The sequence below is a fragment of the Aythya fuligula genome, chromosome 23, assembly GCF_009819795.1.
Source record: "Aythya fuligula isolate bAytFul2 chromosome 23, bAytFul2.pri, whole genome shotgun sequence".
NCBI lineage: Eukaryota > Metazoa > Chordata > Aves > Anseriformes > Anatidae > Aythya > Aythya fuligula.
Window position 1 is genome coordinate 6,091,369 of NC_045581.1, and position 22,682 is coordinate 6,114,050.

The 22,682-nt window shown below is 50.1% G+C and overlaps 1 protein-coding gene across 1 annotated transcript; it reads left to right on the forward strand.

The window, feature by feature from the left end:
• The first annotated feature begins 1,157 nt into the window (after nucleotides 1-1,157).
• On the forward strand, nucleotides 1,158-19,043 carry SMAP2 (small ArfGAP2). Its single transcript, XM_032202336.1, has 10 exons — nucleotides 1,158-1,330; nucleotides 13,332-13,465; nucleotides 13,601-13,686; nucleotides 14,520-14,598; nucleotides 14,971-15,057; nucleotides 15,527-15,608; nucleotides 16,043-16,143; nucleotides 16,255-16,420; nucleotides 16,669-16,991; nucleotides 17,912-19,043. Exons 1-10 carry the CDS (start codon nucleotides 1,228-1,230, stop codon nucleotides 18,035-18,037), a joined length of 1,287 nt encoding a protein of 428 aa, XP_032058227.1. The 5' UTR covers nucleotides 1,158-1,227; the 3' UTR covers nucleotides 18,038-19,043.
• The last annotated feature ends 3,639 nt before the right edge of the window (nucleotides 19,044-22,682 follow it).

Consider the following 22,682-nt stretch of genomic DNA (forward strand, 5'->3'; position numbering starts at 1 on the left):
GCCCCCCCCCCGTGCATCACCGGTCCCCAGTAAGCCCCCAGTATGGTGCTGGGAGGGGATGGGGCAGCGGGAAGCCCTTGGGTACACGTTGGGGGGGGCACCGTGCTGCCCCCCCCCCCCACCAGGGGGGGTCGCATCCCCCTGCCAGCCACCCCCCCCCCCGGCGTTGCCATCCCCAGGAGGCTCGGGGATGATTCATCTCTGCCAGATCGCCTTCCTCCCCCTCCTCCTCCTCCTCCTCCTCCTCCTCCTGATTCACCAGCGGGGTGCTCGGCCCCCCCCCCCCCCCCGAAGGGCACCCTGGAAGCCCTGCGCCACCCCAAGACCCCCCCCCAAATTACTGCACGGCGCCATTCCGGCACCCCCTGCGCCCCCAGCCCCCCCGATCCCCCCCCAGCCAACCCCCCCCCAAGTCCCTTTGAACCCCCAAGACCCCCCCGATCCCCCAGCCAAACAGCCCCCCCACCACCACCCCTGCACTCCCCTAAGCCCCCCCAGCCCCCCCCAGGCCCCCAGCCCCCCCAGCCAACCCCCCCCAGCCCCCCCAAGCCCCCCTGATCCCCCAACCAACCCCCCCCAAGCCCCCCCCAGGCCCCCAGCCCCCCCATCCAACCCCCCCAACCCCCCCAAGCCCCCCTGATCCCCCAACCAACCCCCCCCAAGCCCCCCCCAGGCCTCCACCCTCCCCATCCAACCCCCCCAGCCCCCCCAAGCCCCTCCAGCTCCCCCCAAACCAACCCCCCCCACCCCCCTGCACCCCCCCACCCCCAGCCAAACCCCTCCCTGCCCCCCCCAAGCCCCCCCAGCCCCCCAAATCTCCCCCACCCCCCCCACACCCCCTTAACCCCCCCCAAGACCCCCCACACCCCCCACGCCCCCCCCCACAACCCCCACACCCCCCCTCCCCCCGCCCCCATTCACTCCCCCTCCCCTTCCCACCCCGTCACGTGACCCTCCCCATTCATGCCTCCCCCTCTCCCCCCCCCCCTCCCCTCCCTCCTCCCTCCCATTGGCTCCCGTGGGGCCGTGCCTCCCCTCAACCAATCAGCGCCGGGCACGGGCCGAGGGGGCGGGGACTCAGGAGGCGTTAAAGCGCGCGCTGCCCCCTCATTGGCTCCTCCCTCCTTACGCCCCGCCCACTACCGGCTGACCGGAAGCAGGAAGCGGCGGGGGCTCCGGCGGCGGCGGCGCCGTGACCCGCGGGCGGGCGGCGGCGGCGGCCGCGCCATGACGGGGAAATCGGTGCGGGACGTGGAGCGCTACCAGGCCGTGCTGGCTGGGCTGCTGCTGGACGAGGCCAACAAGTTCTGCGCCGACTGCCAGGCCAAAGGTAACCGGCGTGGAGGGGGGGGGGCTGGGAACGGTAACGGGAGCGGTAATGGGGAGGGGGAGGGGCGGGGGGGGGTTGGGAGGGGGATTTTGGGGGGGGGCTGAGGGGGGTTTGAGGGGGTTATGGGGGATTAGAGGGGGTTTGAGGGGGCTTTGGGGGGTGGTGACCCGGTGGGGGGGTGAATAGGGGGTGTATTGGGGGGGTTTAGGTAAAGGTAATAAAAAATTAAAGTGAAAAAAAAGGGAAAAAAGCACGAATTTGTTTGTAGAGTGCAGCCTGAGGTCCCCGGGTGGGAGCTCGGTGGTCTCTGGTGTTGTGGGAGGAGGCCTGGAGGGTGGGCATGGCGTGGTGGTGGATGTGGGGGGGTGAATGGGGGTGTATTGGGGGGGGTTTAGGTAAAGGTAATAAAAAGTTAAAGCGAAAAAAAAAGGGAAAAAAAGCATGAATTAGGTTGCAGAGCGCTGTCTGAGGTCCCGGAGTGGGAGCTCGATGGTCTCCGGTATCGAGGGGGGAGGAGGCCCAGAGGGTGGGCTCGGGGTGGTGGTGGACGTGGCGGGGGTTGAGGGGGCTGGGGGTGGCCCTGGGGGGGTCACAGGGGGGTCACCCAGTCGAGGTTCCTCCCCCCGGTGCTGGGGGCAGCCGGGGGTGTTGGTGTCCCAGGAGGCAGGGGGGTGGCACAGCCCCCACTCATCCCCCTGTGATGCTGGAGCCTTCCTGTGGCTCCCTGCTGGGACAGCGGAGCGTTTTCCATATTAAAAGGGCTAAGGGTAGGGCTGTTTTTTATTTAAAATCCTGTTTTAATGAGTTTTTCTCGTGGTTTGGAGATTGGGAGTTGGGGATTGTGTCCCAACAGCCCCAATAAATGAGCTCTAGGAGCTGGGTCTCGGTGTCCAGCAGTGCCCGGGGGCTGCAGCGTGACCTCTGAGAGCTGCCAGCTCCCCCTGAACTGCCTGAAAATGGGGCTGCTCTGCATATAAATATAAAATATATTAAAAAGTAACAAATAAAAATATAGGCTGCTCCTATAAGGGGCTCTCAGAAGCCCAGAAAGTGGTGCCCTCGTAGCAGCAGCTCAGTCTGGCAGCCCCTCACACCTCCACCTGGCTCTGCCCAACCCCGCAGGCAGGGAGCTGAGTGTAAAAGCCTGCGAGTTCCTTATCTCCTGGCTCCTAACGCCAGCACCAAGGGCACAAATAGCTGTCTTATCTCAAGGCAGGGCAGTGTTCTCATCACGGTCCCTGGTTACTCGTCGCGTTGCTGTTCTGTAGCTGCTCCTGTTGACGGCGTGTCCTGGAGATGCAGCCTCCCTGGCACTAATTCTTAAGTCACAGCGCACAGTTAAGCCTCACCCCCGAAGCCTTAAGCTGCTTGTGCCTGGGGAAGCACCTGAGACCTGTTTGGAGGAGTGGGCTGCTGTTGTGCTCAGTCCTGCCTGGTGAAATAATGATCCCAGATCCTAATGAGGCTCGTGGAGATGTGAGATCTCGGTTTGGAGAGCTCCTGGCTGTATCAGGGTAGGCCCAGCGAGCTCTCCAGCCAAGCATCGTGTTTTGTGCTTCTGTTGTGGCTTGCAGTGGCAAGGAGGGCCTGAATTTCGTGCTTGCTGCTGCTGCAAGGAACTGCAGAGCTCCTTTCGGCATGGGAACGAGCACAGTGTGCTTGTGCAGAGTGAGGAGCACATCTCGTTTGATCTACGGCTTAATAACTACAACTCCGTGCAGGTCTGCACTGACGAGACCACGTGGCACTTGCTGCCTCCAGATGGTTTTCCTCAACGTTTCCAGTGCTACCTGGAAGCGTGGCAGTGCTTCTGTGCAGCCGGCTGCTTTATGGCTTTGGGTGAGCTCTGAGCGGGATGTGCATTTTTGGAGATCCCGAGGCCCAAAATCATCATCTTCCCTGCAGAAGTTGAACTTTTTTTTCACGTGCGAGGCGTTGCAGCGCGCTTCGAGCGGGCTTTGTGTCCTTGCTGAGCTGCAGATGTTGGTGCTGCGGCCCCGTGTTGGGAGCAGGCATCCACCAAGGTCACCGCTGGATCTGGGTCGCTTCGTTAGCGGTGCTGGGGGGTGGCTGGAGGGAGGTGGCACTCCTTGCTTGCTCCTCCAGACAGCTCGTGTTCAAGGTCATCAGGATCTCAGGGCAAGTCTCAACAAAGCTGAGGGCAGAGGAAGAACCTGGCGGCTCCCCCAGCCCCTCTGAAGGCAGTGCTACAATAAAACACTGACTTTTGACTCTTTTTTTTGTGCCCAGCTTACCGGATCCGTGGCGTTTTGCTGCTTGAGCTGCGCCTTTCCAAGCTAGCATGACACATAAGCAGAGACTGTTCAGATGCCACCCACACTTCCATTATGCCTGTTCCCAATGACCTAACTGCTTGCTGGGTTTCCGTGCTGTATTTCTTCTATCTGCAGAACTAAATGAGGTTTCGGTACCTGCAGGTGTCAGCTGCAGGAGCTGCGTGTACCCACCTGATCTCGTACCTCCACAGCGGCCTCAGCATCAGTCCGAGCCCTTCTCCCCTCACGTGTTTGGGATTCGAGTGGCTTCCTCAGCACACAGGACTCCTTCCAAGGCTTTGCTTCTGCGCAGCTGTGCTGTAGGAGCCACACAGTAAGAGTGAAAGGAGAAGTGTGAGCACAGCGGCTTCCCTCGGGGCTTCACACAGCTGCCCGTGGCCAGGGCTAAGTTGTTGGAGACCAAAAAAAAAAAAAAAAGGGACAGGGAAACTGGGAAAACAAGCTCAGGGTGGGTTGCTTCTGCAACAACAACAGTGTGCAGTGCTTTGAGGCTCTTGTTTTGGAGGAAGTGGGTGAGATCTCTGCCCTGCTGCTTCCTCTTTCCATTGTGGGGCTTCTGTCAGTGTTATCTGTGGGTAAAGTGGGCAGGCTGATCAGAGAATGGGCAGGTGAGTGTGACCTGTGCTGAAAAAAAGGCCTGGCTAGAGTGCTTTCTGGCAGCTGAGCTTGTGTGAAAGCTTCAGTGTACATGCAAAGGGTCTTCCAGTGCTTGGACAAACCAGGCTTGATCTTGGTGGCAGCCTTTAGGACATCACCTGGCAATGCTGGGCACAAACAAAACATTTATCCTTGCAAGTGCTATCAAAGGTATTCACATGATGCTATCAGGATACTTATTGTGATTATCAAAGCAGTGTTTCTGCATGGAGTCCTGGCACCACCTGCGATGGCACAGCTATAACTACCTCAGGACTACCCAGTGTGGCTGAGGTGGAAGGCTGGAGGGACTGAATCATCATAATCCTCTTTATTTGAAGGTCTTGGCTGCTGTGTGCATTGCTGGAGTGCAATCCTTAAAAGAGAAACGAGCTGTTGGTGAGTGGGATCCTTTCTCTTGGTGCATTTCTTTGTGGCAGGGACACTTCTGAGAGCAGTGGTGGTTCCATGTATGTAGGATGTCAGGGCTGCCAGGCACTGACAGTCTGTCAGAAGCCAGGCTACCCAACACCAGAGTGAGCCCGGAGGCTGGAGCTGTGACGCAGGTGCAGGAGGGATGTGGTGTAATCAGGAAAATTGGTCCTGACCTCAGATGTCTTCCAGTAAGTGGAAACAGTCCTGTGTTGAGTAATACTTGAATTAACTGGAGTCTTCTCTGTGTTTCTGACTTTAAAGCTCTGTGCTGGACCTGTGCAACATGCAGCTAATTCTGTTTGATTTTCTCCTTCTCCCAAACTGTTCCCCTCTGCTCTCCCAGTCCTGTCTATCCAACAGGCTCCTTGGATCCAGTTTCATTGGAACCAGAACCAATTCCTCCAGGCAGCACCAGCGAGGACTGCTCTAGCTGTTCATCACTTAAGGTTGCCCTGTGCTCCTCCTGGTTTGTCTGACTCTCCCCTCCGTCCCTTGTGTCTTGTGAGAGCTGCTGTGCCAAAATCAACCCCTTCTTGTAACCTGAGTGGTTTGCTGGAAAGCTGTTTGCTCCTGAACACAACCTGAACCCTGATCTAATTCCTCAAGTAGCTCTTTTTGAAAGAGGGGCGGAACTTGGCAATTACCTGTGAGGAGGTCGTTAAGTGCTGGATGGGGTAGGAAGTGGCTGGCAAACAGGAAGAGTAGGATAAGAAGCTTGTGGCTACTGCAGGTATGCTTCAGGAAGGGTGACCTCCAGTAAAATGGGGGTTAGTCATATTGCAGGTGGCTTAATCCAGCCAAACGAGTGCTAATATGAAGCACGTTGCTAATAGTCAACACAAAATCTGCTGTGACTCAAATCCTCCATCGGCAGAGGAAAGCTATTGAATCACAGGTGACTTCTCCGTAAAAGAAACGTGAAGAGTAACCTAAATGCTTGTCTAAAACAATCGTGTGATGAAAAATCACTGTGGGGAAAACGGAGCAGTGGATAGTGCTGCATGCTGTTTGCCTGCAGTCAGCTTCAAAATCAGCTGTAGGTCTAAAGCTGCTCAGCTTGCTTTAGAAAATCTTGAATTAGGAGAAGCGCACTTAATGGAAGCTTGCCTGAAGGGGTGCATATATCTTTGTGTGTATGCTCAATTTAATTCTTAGCTGTGGTCCTAATATTCTGCAGTTATCTTTACAAAGTGCTGCTGCTTTTGCAGTGTTCTACCACAGAACACTGGCCTGAGAAGATGAAATGAGCTTTGCCCACGAGATTTGCTTTATCCTTTAGTGATCTTTGTCCTGGGGGGTCTGAGTGGTGCTGCCCTGGTGTGGGACCCTGCCTGCGAGGGAACCCAGCTCCAACTGGGAGCCTGACCCCTGTGCTCACCTGCGTGAGGTAGGTTGCTGGAACTTCCCATCCAAGCTGCCCACCTGGCAAAAAAGCATCCTCCTTTCGAGAGGGACTTAGGCTGGAATTGGCTTCTGATTAGTAAAGAGTTACTCGAAGAGATCCTTTCAGAAAAGAGATGCAGAGCTGAGTCACAGAGATGCAAGTCTCTGCATCTGACAGAAATAGATAACAAAGATAATCCTCCGAGTAGAGGGCATCTTGGCAAACCGTGTCTATTTTAATGCTGTTGTTGTTCTCTCCCAGCTATATCGACCCATCTGTGGAGAGCCAAAGTGTGCTGAGTGGCTGCTACAGCAAAGGGTGTAAATTAAGGGCCCGAAAATGCCATGTGATTCTCCAGTCATAGCTGCAACTTCAGTGGAAGTTTGTTCCTATAGTAACTGCCAGATGAATTATATAAGGTAGCAAACACTCAGGAGCTTGTGCCAGCCTCTCCAGAAAATGCCTCTGGTTTAAAGGTAACTCATCCTCCAAAATGCAAGCAGGCTATCAAAACAAGCTAGAGAAACAAGAATAGCTGTTGGCTCCTTCAGGTTGGTGCGGAATAGTGATTATTTTGTGTGTCCCAGGAAATCTAGGACAGAAAAGCTTGAGTTTCTGAGAGAGACTGCGTTGAATCAGAGCTTCGTTTGACTGTGGAACTGGATTTGCCTGTGCTCTTGGGCCTTTCAGTGCCATGGTAAACTGCTCTCCTCTATTGTCAAACTACATTGCCATGCTGGCCAGATTATGCCTTTTCATCATGAATATCAAGTCTTTTTTGGTGATGGATAGTGAAGAGGACTTCATTTCTAGAACAGGTCCATATTGTAGCAAAAAGTGGCCCAGAAGCTGACTGCTGTGTCAGGAACTACAGTAAGGGCTTTGACTCCAGATCTACAAACTCAAAAATCTAAATTCAAATCTAAATATCAAAAATTAAAAAAAAAAAAAAAAATACAGCTGCATGAGCAGACTTGATGGTAGAAAAATTCAAAGCTGAATTGCCTGAAAGACAGGGCTTGTTTACTACCTTTTTTTTTGTTTAGCATTTCACTGTGATTCAAGCCTCCTTGAAATAAAGCTGTTGCTTTTACACTAGCAACTCCTAGGCTCTGACCTGTGTGTGGCATTGGCCAGACCCCAGTGACCAGCCTTTTATTATCAAATCTCAGGAACTCTTAAGTCCTGTTCTTTGTTGCCCATCTCTGTTAGGACTCCTGTGCTAACCTCCTCAGAAAATACGGGGTTCCGTGGGACTGATTTTATATATTGTTAGGTGGTGTTGCTGTCAACGTTGGTAATGTTAACCAGTTGTCTGGCATAGTCTTAGTATAGCATCTGCTTGAAATTGTTGCTTTCATGGTTTATCTACCGAAGCAATAAACATCCCTTCCTTAAAACAGCAGGAAGGACCCACCCTGCTGTTCGCAGCATCCATTTCAATTTCCTCTGCTTTGCTCTGCGTCTGTATTGTCGCAGCACCTCTTCAGAGAGCAAGATGGTAACAACGATAAGACTTGGGTTGAAAGCTTCTTGTGCAGTCTTACCACTGCTCACTGTTAGATCTGGTGTTCTGGGAACAACAGGTCAAATTCTGTGTGACTGCCTTCAAAGCCATCAGGCCCTGGGACAGTAGGCATTTCGGGTAAACTGCAGAGGCTTCATAACCTGCCCTGGAGAGAACTGAGCCAGCAGCAGTCTGCTTGATCTGAGTTGGCCAGTAATGTGCCTGTTGTAAACACTGTGGTTTGGGGAAACAGTATATGGCTGCTGATAACATAAAGAAGAATTTAAAGGCGAAGCTCCAAGCTGTTGTCTGCAGCAATGTTCTCAACCACTGTAGATGCCTCTGGCTCTTCTTTTTGCATGCAAAGAATGGCTGAGGCTTGTAGGTACTGCAGCAGTCCTTCATTTGGAAAAACAAACACCAAAAAAAAAACCTGCTACTAACTTACATGCATTAATAGCTACCTGGCATAATCAAGAGATCTTGAAGTTTAACTGTCCTTTTCACTTGCCAGCAGGGTTTACCTTGTTTTCCCCCAGATAATCTGAACACTTGACTGCAGAACAGACGTCTACAGTCGAGAGGAGAGGAAGCTGTTTTGTAACATGGCTTTTGTCATAGCTTCTCTATGAATGGAATGAATTTCAGTAAGTCATTAAGCAATCTCTTTCCAGAATAAGGAAACCACAAGTCAAAGGAAGCTCTTGGATACTTGGCTATTTCCTCATTTGGCACTGCCAAAAGTTGGGCTTTTTTGCTCTCATCAACTTTGACTCGATGAGAAATTTCCAAGTGCTGGTGAAGGCTGGTAGGAGAGGATGTGGATGTCAACTCGCTGAGACTACACCTCTCCAAGGAGCATTTCCCACATCCCCTTTCCCTGTGTGTGCAGAGGGGGTGGTTGGACCTCAACACATGTAGTAGTGTTAGCTGGGATCAATGGGCCTGGCAGGCACACTTCCCAGTTACAGCTGGGCTTTTGCTGGATCGCCTGCGAGTCAAATGATTGTTTGCACTAAGAATATTTCATTAGGCTTTGAATAGCTGTGTGCTCTCCTTCCTGCCTGTGAAAGCATCTATTTTTCCCTGACCCCCTTTCCCCCCCCCCTTCTCAAAAGAGCAGTGGCTTTGCAGCCAATTTCTGTTTTATTTTTAAATGCCTTCTGGAGGGTTATTACTGAAGAAACTTGCACAAGTAGCTTGAGCCAAAATGTAATGTCTGAATAAAGGATGAGGAGTGAATCCCCTTGGGATTCCTTGATTAAAAGCACTCCAGGGTGTGAACTTTCAGCAAGTGGCTACAGCGTGGTGTGTGCTAGCCAGGCTGGGCTTGGGTTTTAAAGGGAATTGCGAGCCTTTTCACCAAGGGCAGATCATTCAGACAGTCCTTGTCGGCATTAATGATTCAGTTGTGGGTGCTAACTTATGCTGGTATGGGCTGCCTGGTATGCAGTGTTTATTTTGACATGCTGGGATATAAAACAGGCCATGAAACCAGCGCATGGAGGCACTGACTGGGCAGCAGGGTTTCTTGCATGTAGCTCTCTAGTCCGTTCTGGATACGGGTGCATCCCCCTTTAGAAATGCCCTGTCAGGCATTCAGTGCAGCTCTCTTAAATGACAGAGCTGACTGGGATCTCTCTGCAACCAGTCCAAGGCCAGGAATATGCATGGAAGTGGTCTCATCTAGCCTTAATATTGTGCTGGATCTGAGTGCATAGCCAAGCTCTTGAATCTGCTTTGATTAATATCCAATTCTTCTTGAAAACTGCGTTTTCCTTTAATCTCTTGTTCATCTGCAAATGGCATTCTCCAGGAAGCATTTTGCATATCTGAGGCACTGCGCAGGGGCATGAGATGATTAATCAGAACCGAGCAAGTGATGCCCAGCTCCAGTTAGTGCCAAGGAACTTGCTTTGCTTTCTATGGATGTTAAAATTCGGTATAATACTGAAAGGAGCGAGTGCAGCACCAGGCGTGCGTGTCTGATGCCGGTTGGCATTGCAGCAAACTTCAGTTTTGCATATGGAAAGTGAGTTTTCATTCGGGCCTCCAGCTCTAGAGCCATCTGGTAGCTGTGCGGATGCCAGCCTGAAGGGAACTATTTTTATGATGCTAGTGAGTGTGTTCATGCAAGGACCGATTTCTTTCATGTTTCTTTCTACTGGTTTAATAAGCCAAACGCTTCTGTGAGCTGTGCCTTAAAACCTTTGGTCTATAAGCTCCATTTTTGTGATTCCTCCAACCTGGAGGGCACAAAGCTCCTGTGGTGTCCTGGGCCCTCATGAGTGTCCGAAGGCCTTGGGGAGATGAGGCCTCTGGTGGCTCCAGCAGTGCTGGTGGTGTTCTCTCAAGTGGCTTACTGATCTAAAAGGTGTTTTTCTCTGAGAAATTGTGCCTTCGTGCTTTACAAATGTGTTCTGCCTCCTCTGTCAGTGCCCAGTTGCTGTAACTGCTGTGCAGTTTTCAGCTCAGTTTAGTTTCGGGAAGTTGAGTGCTGTAACATATGACTGAACTCGCTTCTGTAAATACCTTCACCTGGGGCTTTCTGCAAGTCAGTCACCTTGAAAATAGCATGTGAAACTGTGGGGAAATGACTGCACAAAAATCTCCCCTGCCTGATCTCTCTGGGCACTTCCTCATGCAATTTCTAGAGCGACTCCTTTGCTGTGGCCTCGAGGGGGAAGTGGGAGCCTTGTTTACAGCGGCACTGAGGCCGGCCTCCCCCTCGCCCTTGAGACAAAACACAGTAAAAAGCAGTAAAAACATTGTTTTGGCTTTAAGGTCTGGGGCACTAAGTAGTGAAGCTGAAGGTCTGGTAAAGGTATGCGTGAGGCCGGGCTGGTGCCCCTAATCTGGGCCTTGGGGCTTCACCCATTGCTCCCTCAGCAGCAGCCATCTTGTGTGGGGTACCCCTGCCTCCAGCAACAGTCCCGTAACCTTCCCTTGGGGTAATTGGGGTAATTTCAACCAGCATGGAGCTATCTGGGCTCTGATAGCTGGGCAGACTTCATTTGCCTCGTTGCTACTGCTCGCTCTGCTCATCACTGATTATTCAGGAGCTGCCCTTGCCCGTTGCGTACAGTCTCGCTGTGTCAACCTTCTGCTGCTGCCTCTTGTGCAGCTGCTTATCTTAAAGAAGCTTTTTATTTTTCACTCCAGAGGGGTGTAGCTGGGTTTTGTTCCTCTTTGAGAGACCTCAGGCAGCTTTTTCAGAGCTGTCTGAGTACCTGCTGCACGCTCCCATGTTGTGAGCAGACTGCTCAGCGTGTGGGGTCACCGCCTTCCTCCTGGCTCAGGCCACAGGAACAGCCCCACACTGCCAAAATTCTGACCTCTTCTGCTTTGTCGGTCTGAAGTCCTCCTCACGGCACTTCTTGGCACTGCAAGTACTGCTGGAACAGCCCTCGTGGAGGGGAACCGCCTTTCGTTGTGTAATATCTGCATTTGCCACCAAGTGCTAGCTGCTGGGAGGCTTTCAGAAATCCTCTGTTTTAATGTCCGCTAGTGTAATGGAGCTGCTTTTACACCGGTGTCTCCCAGAGTTGGCACCTAGCAGAGATAGCCAGCTGTTATCCCAGCACTCAGCCCATGCTGTTTCGGGTCCTGCATCGCAGCTGGGGTGACACCAAGGCAGGATGGGTGTCACAGCACCACTGAGTCACCCATCCTGTGTCACAGGGTGGGAGGCTGCAGGGGCTTGAACTAGCCCATGTGACGATCTTGAGCTGATTACTATAACCCCGATGCAGTATCTAGCTGGCTATTAATCCTTTTAGTCCTATAAAAGCTAAATATATCTGGAGTTTAAATCTAACCTTGAATCTCATGCTTAATCCTGCCATCAGTCTCTCATATTATAGCTTTCAGGAGCAGTTCGGATGAGACAGGGTCTGGCTGGGAGAGAATGTTACCGGATAAATCAAATGGAGGATCAGAGTTCCTGCCTTTACCTTGGTGGGTTACAAACATAATGTTGAGCAAACTACAGACATTTATTTCCATGAGTTTCTTTGACTGGCATGCTGAGGTGATGCTAATAGGATGGGCTTCTCCTTTTATTTAATCACTTCTAGACTTGGGTAGATATAACATGTTGAGGTGCAGTCATGAGGATGCTTCTATAAGGTGTTTCTTAGGCAGGGAAATGACTTTGATCAGCATCATTAAACCAGTGCCTTTCCAAAGGATCACTTCTAGTGAAAAAGCAGAAATAGATGTTGGGCCAGGCCAGAAAACTTGGGAAAGCTTTTTCAAAAAATAAAATAAGGTAGCTGCAAGAAATTCTTCTGGGGAAGTTAGAGGTTGCATGCCTCTGCCCTGGAAGGAACCGTGAGCCAGTGATTGCCTTATTAGTGTTAAATCCCTCAGGATGCTCTGGACTTGCCCAGTAAATTGGAGTTAAGTTTAACTTTCCTGGATATGCTAGATGGCTGTTAAATGCAGTGCTGCTTTTCTCGGGCTTTGAAATTACACTTTCCCCCTCTTTCTCCTCCCACTTCTGTATCATTTGCTTTGTGGACTGCTATTTTAACTATGGCAAGGAAAGGCAGCATAACTCATCTGCAGTAATGCCTGTAGTCCCTCTGGAAGTACTTGTTAAATTTGCTGTGCTAGTCAGGTACCTCTTCGAGGAAGCTTGTCTTGGAGCAGCACTTTTTATCCTGTAGCAATAAAAGTGCACCTCATGCTCCTGGAGGGGTGGAGGGAACTGGGGAGCTCTTCATGTATCTGCTCTGCTTAAAACTGTTCTGCTCCAGGGCTGGAGGCTGGTGGTTCTTCTTCAGGATGTGGCTTTGCTGTAGGTACCATCAGCCACAATAATACCCAGCTGCGACTTAACCACACAGATGGCAGCTCCAGCCTGGTTATCTCATATTTAAACCTGCTTGTCTCGCACTGCAGAGGACTGCTTCCAAAGCTGGTCTTCAGTGGGTTTCAGGGGCTGGGGCTGTGTTGGTCCCAGCCAGGGAGGGGGCTGTGAGCAGTGGGAGTGCCTGTGCTGGGCTGCAGAGCCCCTCATCCCCCCCTGATGTGCTTCAGCCTTCCTGCAGAGAACTGTTTGCAGTGAGTAAAACAGCTCGTTAATCTTTCCCTCGTGGTTCTCTTCCCTGGCATGATCTCCCGTCCACACCTCAGAGCTCTCCTGCCTGTCTGAAAGCCGCATGCAAAGTGAGTCTGATTAGAGCTGTAGAAACTGGGGAGTGAACTGTTCCCAGGTCCTGGGCCAGGATCTGGCCTGGGGGGGGGTCAGAGCACCGGGCTTCGTGCTGCTCTCCTCACTCATCTGCTTCTTCCCACACAAGGCCAACAGAAGACTTGATGCAGATCATAAGTTTTATGCTGCTTTTCCTAGAGCAGCAGTGGATATTGTGGAGCTGGCTCTCAGGTAACCCTATCACAGTGGAAAGGTTCTCTGTTGTTAAAGCAGGAGCAGCCCTATTTTGCTGTGACTGTTTAAGCAAGGGGAAATTGAGGTTTGTGGTCTTGAGTGGTTTGAATGCTTATTTTATTCCCTCTTCCCCTTGGAGTTATTTGTGTAGAGCTTTCAACATGGAGGAGGGAGGTAATAAAATACTGGTTCTAACTACAGTCACTGGGAGATGATTTTTAAACATTCTGCTGCTAATTCAAACTTCTAGCCTGGACTCCTCAGTCCCAGTTCACTTGGTGCAGTTTCTCAGTTGCTCAAGGTAACCATGGATTGACTGGCTGGCATGAAACACTTTTATCTCTTTGCAGGGCCACGATGGGCATCCTGGAATATTGGTGTGTTCATCTGTATTCGTTGCGCTGGGATCCACAGGAACCTAGGAGTTCATATATCCAGGGTAAAATCCGTCAATCTTGACCAGTGGACACAAGAACAGATACAGGTAATGCAGGTGAAATGAAGGGATTGTTGTAGTAGTGGGGGTTTGTGAGCTGGGGGGGAGTCATAAAGTCTCAGAGACCAAAGAGGTGGGAAGTGAAGCAAAAAGGTAATCGGGATGAGTTCTTTTGAATTGCAGTGCATGCAAGAGATGGGGAATGGAAAAGCAAATCGTCTTTACGAAGCCTTCCTGCCGGAGAACTTCAGGCGACCTCAAACAGATCAGTATCCTTTCTTCCTTTGCTGCTGGGGAAACATGGAGAGCGTTCACCTTGTTGCTTAGTAGCTGCCCTTGTTGCATAGGAGGCTTAACTTCATGTGCCTGGGCATCAGCTGTGAGAACAAGTTCCTGGCTAGGCACCCTCTGACATTGCTTCAGCCACAGGCAGCTTGCTTCCAAAACAAAGTGGAAGAGAGCTGGAAGGATTGTTTCTGAGCTGTGCAGATGGAGATCTGGAAGCTGAGTGTTACAACCCAAGGTGTTGTGTGAGATGCACTTCAGGGCCTGTGGCAAATAAGAGGCTTGAGCATTTGAGATCCTTAGTGGAGACAGCTGGAAAGATCCAACACTTCTGAAAATGAAGCTGTAATTTTCTACTACATCTATTAAATAAGGGTTTCTAGCCAGGTAGTGCAAGGGGCTTTACAGATGCGAACCTAAAAGGAGCATCTCTTAGTTTTAGTCGTAAGCTGGTGGTTGAGGTGGTCCTGTATGCATCAGATCCATTTATCTGACCACTGTGCCTTGTGCTGATGACACGTGTGCTCTTAAGTGATGTTCAAAGTAAATACACATCAAAGAAAAAAGCACGGTTGGAATTAAGCCCTGATCTAGTGTACCTTTTATAGCACTGTCATGCTTTGAATAGTCCAAAGGAGCAAAAATTGAGCAGCTAAAGTAGTTGGATCCAAGGCTAAATTATTTTAAAGTTACTGCTGGAAATGCTCTTTAGGCAGTCGTTAATTTAGTTACAGCTTGTACCTTGTATCCGTGTGTTAAACAAAGCTATGCAAATCTTCTGCTCTTGAATCATTTGTCTTTAACAAGCTTCTTGCAGAGCTGTGGAGGGCTTCATTCGTGATAAGTATGAAAAGAAGAAATACATGGACCGAAGTATTGACATCAATGCATTTAGGGTTAGTTCCTAATCACTTCTACGAAGGCTTGAGTGCTTGTTAAGTGTGGGTCTGTCTCATGAGTAAGCAGTGAGTGTATGAAAACAGACAGGCTTAAATTTCCTGTATTAGTGACTAATTTCTACAAGGCTGATCGGATTCAGTCGTTCTGTAGAGAATAATTTAAGTTGGAAGGGACCTCTGAAGGTCAGAGCACGACTGATTTCTAATGTAGGTCTTCAGCTGTATATCTGTGCTGTTGGATGGGTAGCTTGCTAGGAGCTTGAAATGAGCAAAGATTGAGGCTTTTTGGGTTAGTAACAGCACACAAAGATCTATCGTTCTTACTGCGTGATGTGAGCTTTGACCTCATGTCAGTGCTTTTCTTTACAGAAAGAGAAGGATGACAAATGGAAAAAGAGTAATGAGCCAGTATCAGAAAGAAAACTGGAACCTATCATCTTTGAGAAGGTGAAAATGGTAAGACCAGAAGCCATGGCCATCGATCAATTGTAAAGACTTCTCTTGAGCAGGACGGAGGTATTCCAGCTTCATATGGAAGCATTTTTTCAGGCCTCAGTCATAGCAGTGGATGCATTGAGTCACACTAATGGTAGTAGCTTGTTTTCCACTGCTCAGACAGATACTGAGCAGATGTGCTCTGCCTTGCAGTGCAGAGCAGATTGGAATCCAGCTACTCCCTGCTTAGCTTTCTAACTTGAGCTGTTATTTTTCCTAGTTTAGAGCATGCTTAAATTTGTCGATGGATTCCGATATAACAGGACAGTAAAACAACTGTGGAATAGTTGCTCTGAATTTCTGTTCACTTTTCAAAGCACTTATGTCCACTGGGAAAAGGACTTTTAAGGGGTTTAATCTCTCATTAAAGCCTCTGATATATCAGAGTAAAAACAAGACTTGAACAAGACTTCTGGTGTTCTTTCCCTAGCCTCAAAAGAAAGAAGAGACACAGCAGTCTAGAAAGAGTTCTCCTAAGTCTTCTGAACCAGTAATGGACTTGCTAGGACTTGGTAAGAGCCTCTCCAGCATTATTGCACTTGTTAAATTGCCCCCATGTTCTATCTTTGGTCTTGTGAATTTGGTGAACTCTGAGTACTTTATTTCCCTCTCTGGTCACTGCAGCAGAAACATCTCTTTTCCTTTTTGCTGGCGCAGTGGCTGTAGTATTACAGGAGCACTTAATGGTCTCCAGACACCGTGTGGCTCCTGGCTACTCTGAGGTTAATGGGACAGATATGGCACAGTGTGCTTCCTTGGTCCTAAGCCAGTTCCTTCCCTTCACCAGAAGGGAGAGTGAAGAGCTGGCAGTGTGCTGGCTGAAGTAGGTTACAGGTCAGGTCACTGGGTTGAGTGGCATATGTGCAAACTGCTTCATTGGCAAGGAGGCAGCCCCTCAGCCTGAGGCCATCTGCGTGCCCGTCCATCACAGCTTTCTTTCTCCCAGATGCTCCCGTGACAAGCACCCTTACAAATGGCAGGCCGAGCAGCTTAGAGAAGGATCTTGATCTTTTTGCATCGGTGGCATCGAACTCTGACTCCAGGAAGGTAAGAAGGGAGCATCAGTGTTTGCCAGAGATGCTTGAATGAGGAGACAGTGATCTCCACCTTCCTGCAGTGCTTCAGGCAGCTGATGCATTTGTGCTGTCTCCTCCTCAGGTCACTGGTTCTATGCCAACCTCTGGAAGTGCTGGTTCTGTTCCTGAAAACCTGAACCTCTTCCCCGAGCCAGGAGGCAAAGGGGACGAAGTGGGGAAGAAGCAGCTCTCTAAAGACTCTATCCTCTCCCTGTACGGCTCTCAAACACCTCAGCTGCCCGCGCAAGGTACCAGATCTCAGAATAGAGCAGCACACTAATTCAGAGTGGGTGGGGGTGTCCTGATAGCTGACAAGCAGGGATGTGGGAGTGTAGGTGGTCCTTGAGAGCTGGCGAGGAGCATAACGAGCTGCGTAGCCTGGATGTCACGGCCGAGCGAGCGTTGCGGCAGGCTTTGATTTGAAGGTCAGCCTTTCAGCCCCAAGAGTGAGCGCGATAACACTCCTCCCCTTTTGTTTTATTCCTCCTTTTTTCAGGAGCAATGTTCATGGCCCCGGCTCAGATGGCGTACCCCCCAGCAGCTTACACGGGCTTCCCAGGAGTGGCTCCTTCCAGCAGCATGATGGGAGGCATGATGGCCCCCTCGGTGGGCATGATGGCTCAGCCTGGGGCTGCGGGGATGGTGACCCCCATGGCCATCCCAGCCGGGTACGTGGGCAACGTGCAGGCGGCTGTCATCGGTGTCCCCAACGGGATGATGGCTGCGCAGCAGGCTGGCTACGTGGCCGGCATGGCAGCGGTTCCCCAGCCTGTCTACGGTGTGCAGCCAGCTCAGCAGCTTCAGTGGAACATCACTCAGGTGAGGGGGGATCTGCTGCTGACCCGAGGGTGGATGGAGGGCAGGGGAGGCACAGGCAGGAAGCTCCCTGTCCCTTGTGCTCTCAGCCTGTCTCCTGAGGTTGGGTGAGGCGTGCTGGTGCTGCAGACAGGGATCAAAAAGCAGTAACAGTGGTCTCAAGGTTCATGGTGGAGACCAAAAATCAGTGTAACATCAGCTGAAAGGAGAAATTCCTCAGCTTGATAGATGGGCACGCACCTGGGAAATTGCTAGGTAGTGATCCTCATTTTTATGGGGATAAATGGGAAACAAAACCTTGACTCTCCCTTCATGTAAACATTTGAGGAGAGATGGGTCTAAATGACAGGTTTGTAGACAAAACTAGTGTCCTGTATAGAAATCAGAGCTTCCTGTGAGCTGGATGACACAGGTTTGTGTTCATGCAGTAGCATCTGGCTGCATCTGTGTTCTGTGCCTTGAGCTGAAGGAGCTGGGCTGGGGACTCGCAGGCTGATTTGAGGTATAGCAGGGGTGCTATAAAACCCTGTTGTGAATCAGGAGTGCTACTAGCACTAGTACCAGCTGATTCATCTTCCTCTAAGAGGCTGCTTAGCATGGCAGAGAAAGGTCAGATAAGAGCACGCACCATGTTTCGGCAGCGCCTTGGATTCTATAATAAGATGAAAGGTGTGTGTACTCGAGGGTGAGTGGAGTCTGCTTTTGTAAGTCTAACTTGGGGTTGATTGTAGAGGACTCGAGCCTTTAGGGTATCCTTAAATGAAGCTTTATTGCCTTGTTTGAGTCTGTTCACTGTAACTTTTTACGAGGATTCGCTTAAGACTAATGTGTTGGGGAGGAAGAGTTTTACTGTAGCTGACTGCCGTGGGCTGGCACGTTTTCCCTGGCATAGCCCTGATTTTCTTCTCTTCTCCCCTCTGCAGATGACCCAGCAGATGGCTGGGATGAACTTCTATGGAGCGAATGGTATGATGGGCTATGGACAGTCGATGGGTGGAGGAGGTGCCCAGGGAAGCAATCAGTCCCTCAGCACTCAGATGTGGAAATGATCCCGTGCGTTGTGACCATTTTTGCCTTCTGTTCTGTTCTTCAAAACTGCTCCATGAGACATTCAGGGTTTTTCTTTCTGGCTGGCTGCCCAGCCCGAACCTCTTTCCATAACTGAGACCCATCTCTGCCTTTTCACTGTCAGACACGGTGAAACCTCAGTGACCAGAACATGAGCTCCCCTGTATTTAGCACAGTCAATGCACACTTCTGGGGTGGACCCCCCTCCTTGCACAAACCTCCACTAATGCTTCTGGGTAGCACTTAATGTCCTGGGGTCTTAGCAGAGGTGTGACTGAGGAATGTGGGAAATCTGTACTTATAATAATACTGCCTGTAATTTCAGGCCTTTTAAGAACCACTTAAACTCTAGTATTAGTAGGGGTTTTGGTTAGCAGAGGGGTGGAAACCCTGTTTGGTGCTGAGGAACTGGATTTTAACCCAAGCCCGGGGCAAGCAAGCCTTGCTACCTCTTCCCTCGAGCAGCGTTCTCTGGAGCTGAGGCCTTGCTGTGCTTGGCTCGCCAACCCTCATTGGAACCAAAGTCATTTTGAAGACCCCTCTCCCTCCCCCCATGAGCAAGCAGGATTCTCGCACAGTGTGGGGGCAAGCTGTTTGGAATGTGAAACTTGCACTTCAGAGTGGCTTTTCTGTCTAATCTGTGGTATCGATGTATTTAACTTTTAACGAACTAACTGAGAGTTAACTTATCAAGGGCTGAGAGCCCGCTGCAAGTTTTCTTACACTTTTAAAATGACTATGACATCCTAATTTATACTTTTTTCATATATTTTTTTTTTGTTCCTGTGTAACCCCAGTACCCCTTCCCAGCTAGCTTTAGACATTTTAATCTAGGCATAAAAAGTGGGTGGGTCAGATTTCTTTCCTCATCTTCAGTAGAACACAACTGCTTAAACTCATCAGCGTGAGCAAGAAGTCAGACTTCTGCGGTCTCCTCTCTCCTGTGTATATGTAAATTCCCAAATAAAATATTGCAGTGAAACCTCAGCTGACTTGTCTTGTTTTTCAAACAGCCCGACAGATTGTGCTGAATGCTGCTCTCCCTGGTGCGAGTTGTTCACTTCAGGTGTCGGATGGAAGGCTCCCAGTCCCAAATCGGACGAGCTCCATCTGCTTTGTAGCAGGGCTGCGTCCCAAATGTCAGGCAAGAACGGTGTTTGCCTGAAAGCTGAGGCTGCCTGCAAAGAACCAGGCTCAGCAGGGGCGAAATCAGGTCAGTTGACAGCTTTATATACAACAGAAACCTGCAGCGCAGGGGTGCGGGTGGATGCAGCATTCCTGCAGCTGGGAGGAATGGGAGAACTGCAGCTCCACGCTGACGTTCAATAAAAGCTGACCGAGGTCTATTCAAAAGGTACACTGTAAGCTTTCAGAGAGAGGGTTGGGGGGATTTTGGGTCGCATAAAGAAGACAGGAAGGCCAGTTTTCCTAGGGCTGTGCGTGGCTGTGCGCAGCTGCAGGAGAGAATTTGAATTGTGTGAGCTTTGAGCTGATGTTACTCCGCTTGCATATTAATTATGGTATTTCTTTCCTCCAGCAAAAGCTGTTCTTCTCAGGTGGGAAAGAAGTCTGATCCCTCAGAAAAGAGGGTTTCATCCTTTAACATCTCTGTTTTGGGGGAGAGGGTTGGCTCTAAGCTACACAGGGTTTGTGGCTGGACGCTTTGTGAAGCTCAACTCAAGGCCAGAAGTTGTTTTCAAGCTGGCTTTAATCATCTTCACTTGCTGCCCCAGTACTGTACATGCAGGTACAAGCCAATGAAAATGTGAATACTTCAGTTTGTTCCTCCTTGGGAAAACTGGCTAAGAATATTTTACAAAATAGCGTGCACCCTCACAGCCATCAGTCCTGCTGCATATAAACCACAAAAATACAAGAGTTTTACATTAAGAAAGACCACGCACATATAAAACATTACATAACACAAGTATAAAATTGCCATTTGCTTTTTTTTTTTTTGTTTTAAATCTATAACCATTCTCAAGTATCCATCACAAGCCCATCCCCTTGTCTGGAATACAGAACCGGGGCGTAGAGAAGCCCCTGGTTCACCCCTCGGTGGCATTTATTTCAAGGTGGAGTTGTTAAACTTATGAATCTGTCATCAAAGCAAAGTTTACTACAAAATGAGTGGATTAGTGAAGGCAGCCAGATCTGTTCACTAATGCAATTACATCCTGACTTCCAAAAGTGAAAAGCTACCCAGGGTGAGTACTGTGAGTTCTGCACCTACCTCTCCTTTGCCTCTCAGGTCCCGGTACGGAGACCCGCGGCTGCCGCGCAGAGGGGGAGATGTCTGCTACCTGCTCTGTCTGAGGTTGGAAGCTAAGCTCGTAGTAGCAATTAACCCGTGGCTAATGGTGTTCTGACAGCTCTCCAGTCTGATCCATCTCTCTTGGTTTGGGTAATTCTTCCCAATGCAGTTTGTTGGGTACTTGAGGAGTGAAAAATGGGAAGTAGCGTAGGTTTGTGTGGGTGTATGGTTGGATGCACCCTGGTCAGGACGCTCCTCTTAGCCTTTTGAAGCAAGCTACCTGGAGAGAAAAGGCTCTGGTTAGCAGTGGCTGGCTGAGAAGTCTCGGGTGCATCTCATTGCCTCGTACCTTTAACGATCTTGGACCCTTCTGTGTGAATTCTTTGTTGGTGCACCTTGCTAACTGCTCTGCTGCCCTACTTTGTATGGGGCCAACAAAGTTAGAAAGGCGTAGGCTGTGTGTAAGAGGTTTAAGGTACAGGCAAAATCCTTCACGTCTTGTAGTTTGGAAATAGAAATTGAGTTTTTCTCATAAAATGAACACTTCAGGTGCTTCTATAAACTTGGTGCTTTTTGTGTGCTTAAGCGGGTTTGGTTTTGTGTTTTTTTTTTTTTTCCTGTTGCTGCTAGTGATCAGATTCAAGGATAAACTGCAGTTCAACCTTGAGCTGCTACTTTAATTTGTTATTAAGCTGGATGTATACGCTTGTTTTTATATTTGAGGTATAAACTTCTGAGATCAATGACAGATTCTTGAGTCCTGGACAAGCTTCTAAATGGCCCAGGTGCTTGCTCATTTAAATTTTGAGGTGGGGAATAGGACAACATGATGGGGAAGATTTAGTTCTAACTGCACGAAAAGATCAAGCCCTTTAAGAAAACAAGGCCACCAACTTCAAAGTGCTAACGTTCACCAGGTATCCGCTGCCAGGGGCCCTGGCCACTTGCTTCGAGGAGGGGAGCGCTGCTGCCCCCAGACCCGACAGCAGGCACAGCTTCGTGGCTCTCACTGCATGTATCAGGGCAAAGATCCCTTTTTTTTTTGGCCAGCACCAGGTTCCAGCAGCTCTACAGATGGCAATCGCCATGCAATGCCTTTCTTCACCCTTTTTTGTGTGCTCCTGAGGCTTTTTCTCCAGGAAAAAGCCTCCAGAGGGAGGTGAGGACGCTGTCCTCAGCTCCTTGCATCCGAGCTGCTCACCTCATTGCTGACCCTTTTTGGGGAGGTGCAGGACTGGAATGCCCTTGTGTCAGGCTAAGGAGTAGCCTTTGGGCGCTGTTTATCCACCTGCTTTTTAACAGGAGAGACCACGAGGTGCCTGCTGCCCTGCCACACCATCCCTCCCTCCAGAGAAGCGCCCTGGCTCCTGGCCCCGCTGCCCTCCAGCTCAGCCGTCAGTAGTGCAAGTGCTCAACGAAGCAGGGGCCGGAGCCAGCATGGGAGCAGGTGGTAAAAGCACACCCAAAACAATTGCTCTTCATTGCACAATTACAACAACAACAAAAAAATAACCTGAATGTGATAGAGTGCACTAAGCTCTGGTTCTTAAAGAGGGAAAAGGAGGAGGAAAAAAAAAAAAAGAAAAGAATCAAATGAGGTATACCGATAATCAGCGCTCCAGCCAGGCTGTGCCCGGGGCAGACGATCGGGGGTTTAACAGTGTGGCGGTTATTCAGACAGCGAGACAAACACTTAGGCCCTTTACTGTACATTTTCTGCCTTTTTAAAAACCTAAATCCTCAGGAAATACGGACGAGCTCAGCTAAGGTGACCGCCTAGGCGGGGCGTTATCACAGCCGCTCCCTCCGTCTGTTCTGCGTAACCCCTCGGTTCCAGAAGGTGCTCCTTGCAGATGGTTCGTTTTCCACAGGCAGCCGTTTCTGCAGCCTTTTTAGCTCCTGAACACCTCTTGCACCTCTAACCACCAGCCCGTGGGGGTGCTCCCCATGCCTGTGAACACGGTGTAGGAGGAAGACTTCCAGTTGAAACAGCTCCGCTAAAGGAACAGTGGAAGGGGCCGTCACGCCTTTGGCACGTCATGGGATGCGAACCTTGCTTTTGTAGAAGGTAATTTTAGAAATCTGTTTAGAGGCATGAAAACCTAAAGGAAAGCAGAGCGAGCTCTTAATATAATATCTGTTTCCAGCCCTGATGCAAAACACTTTCAGGCTTCGGACTCAGGCACCGAGAAGCACGGTGCCTGAGCGCTGTTCCTTGACCTTTAAAGTGCAGTTATTTTCCAAATCAGTAACCAAACGCACACCCTGAAGGGAGTTTACAGATGTGCATCGTCCAAGCGTTTCACATCAATCTGGGAAGGAGTGTCTGAGTCTCAACTGGAAGAAAATAGGTGGGCTCTTTTCCCCTTAAA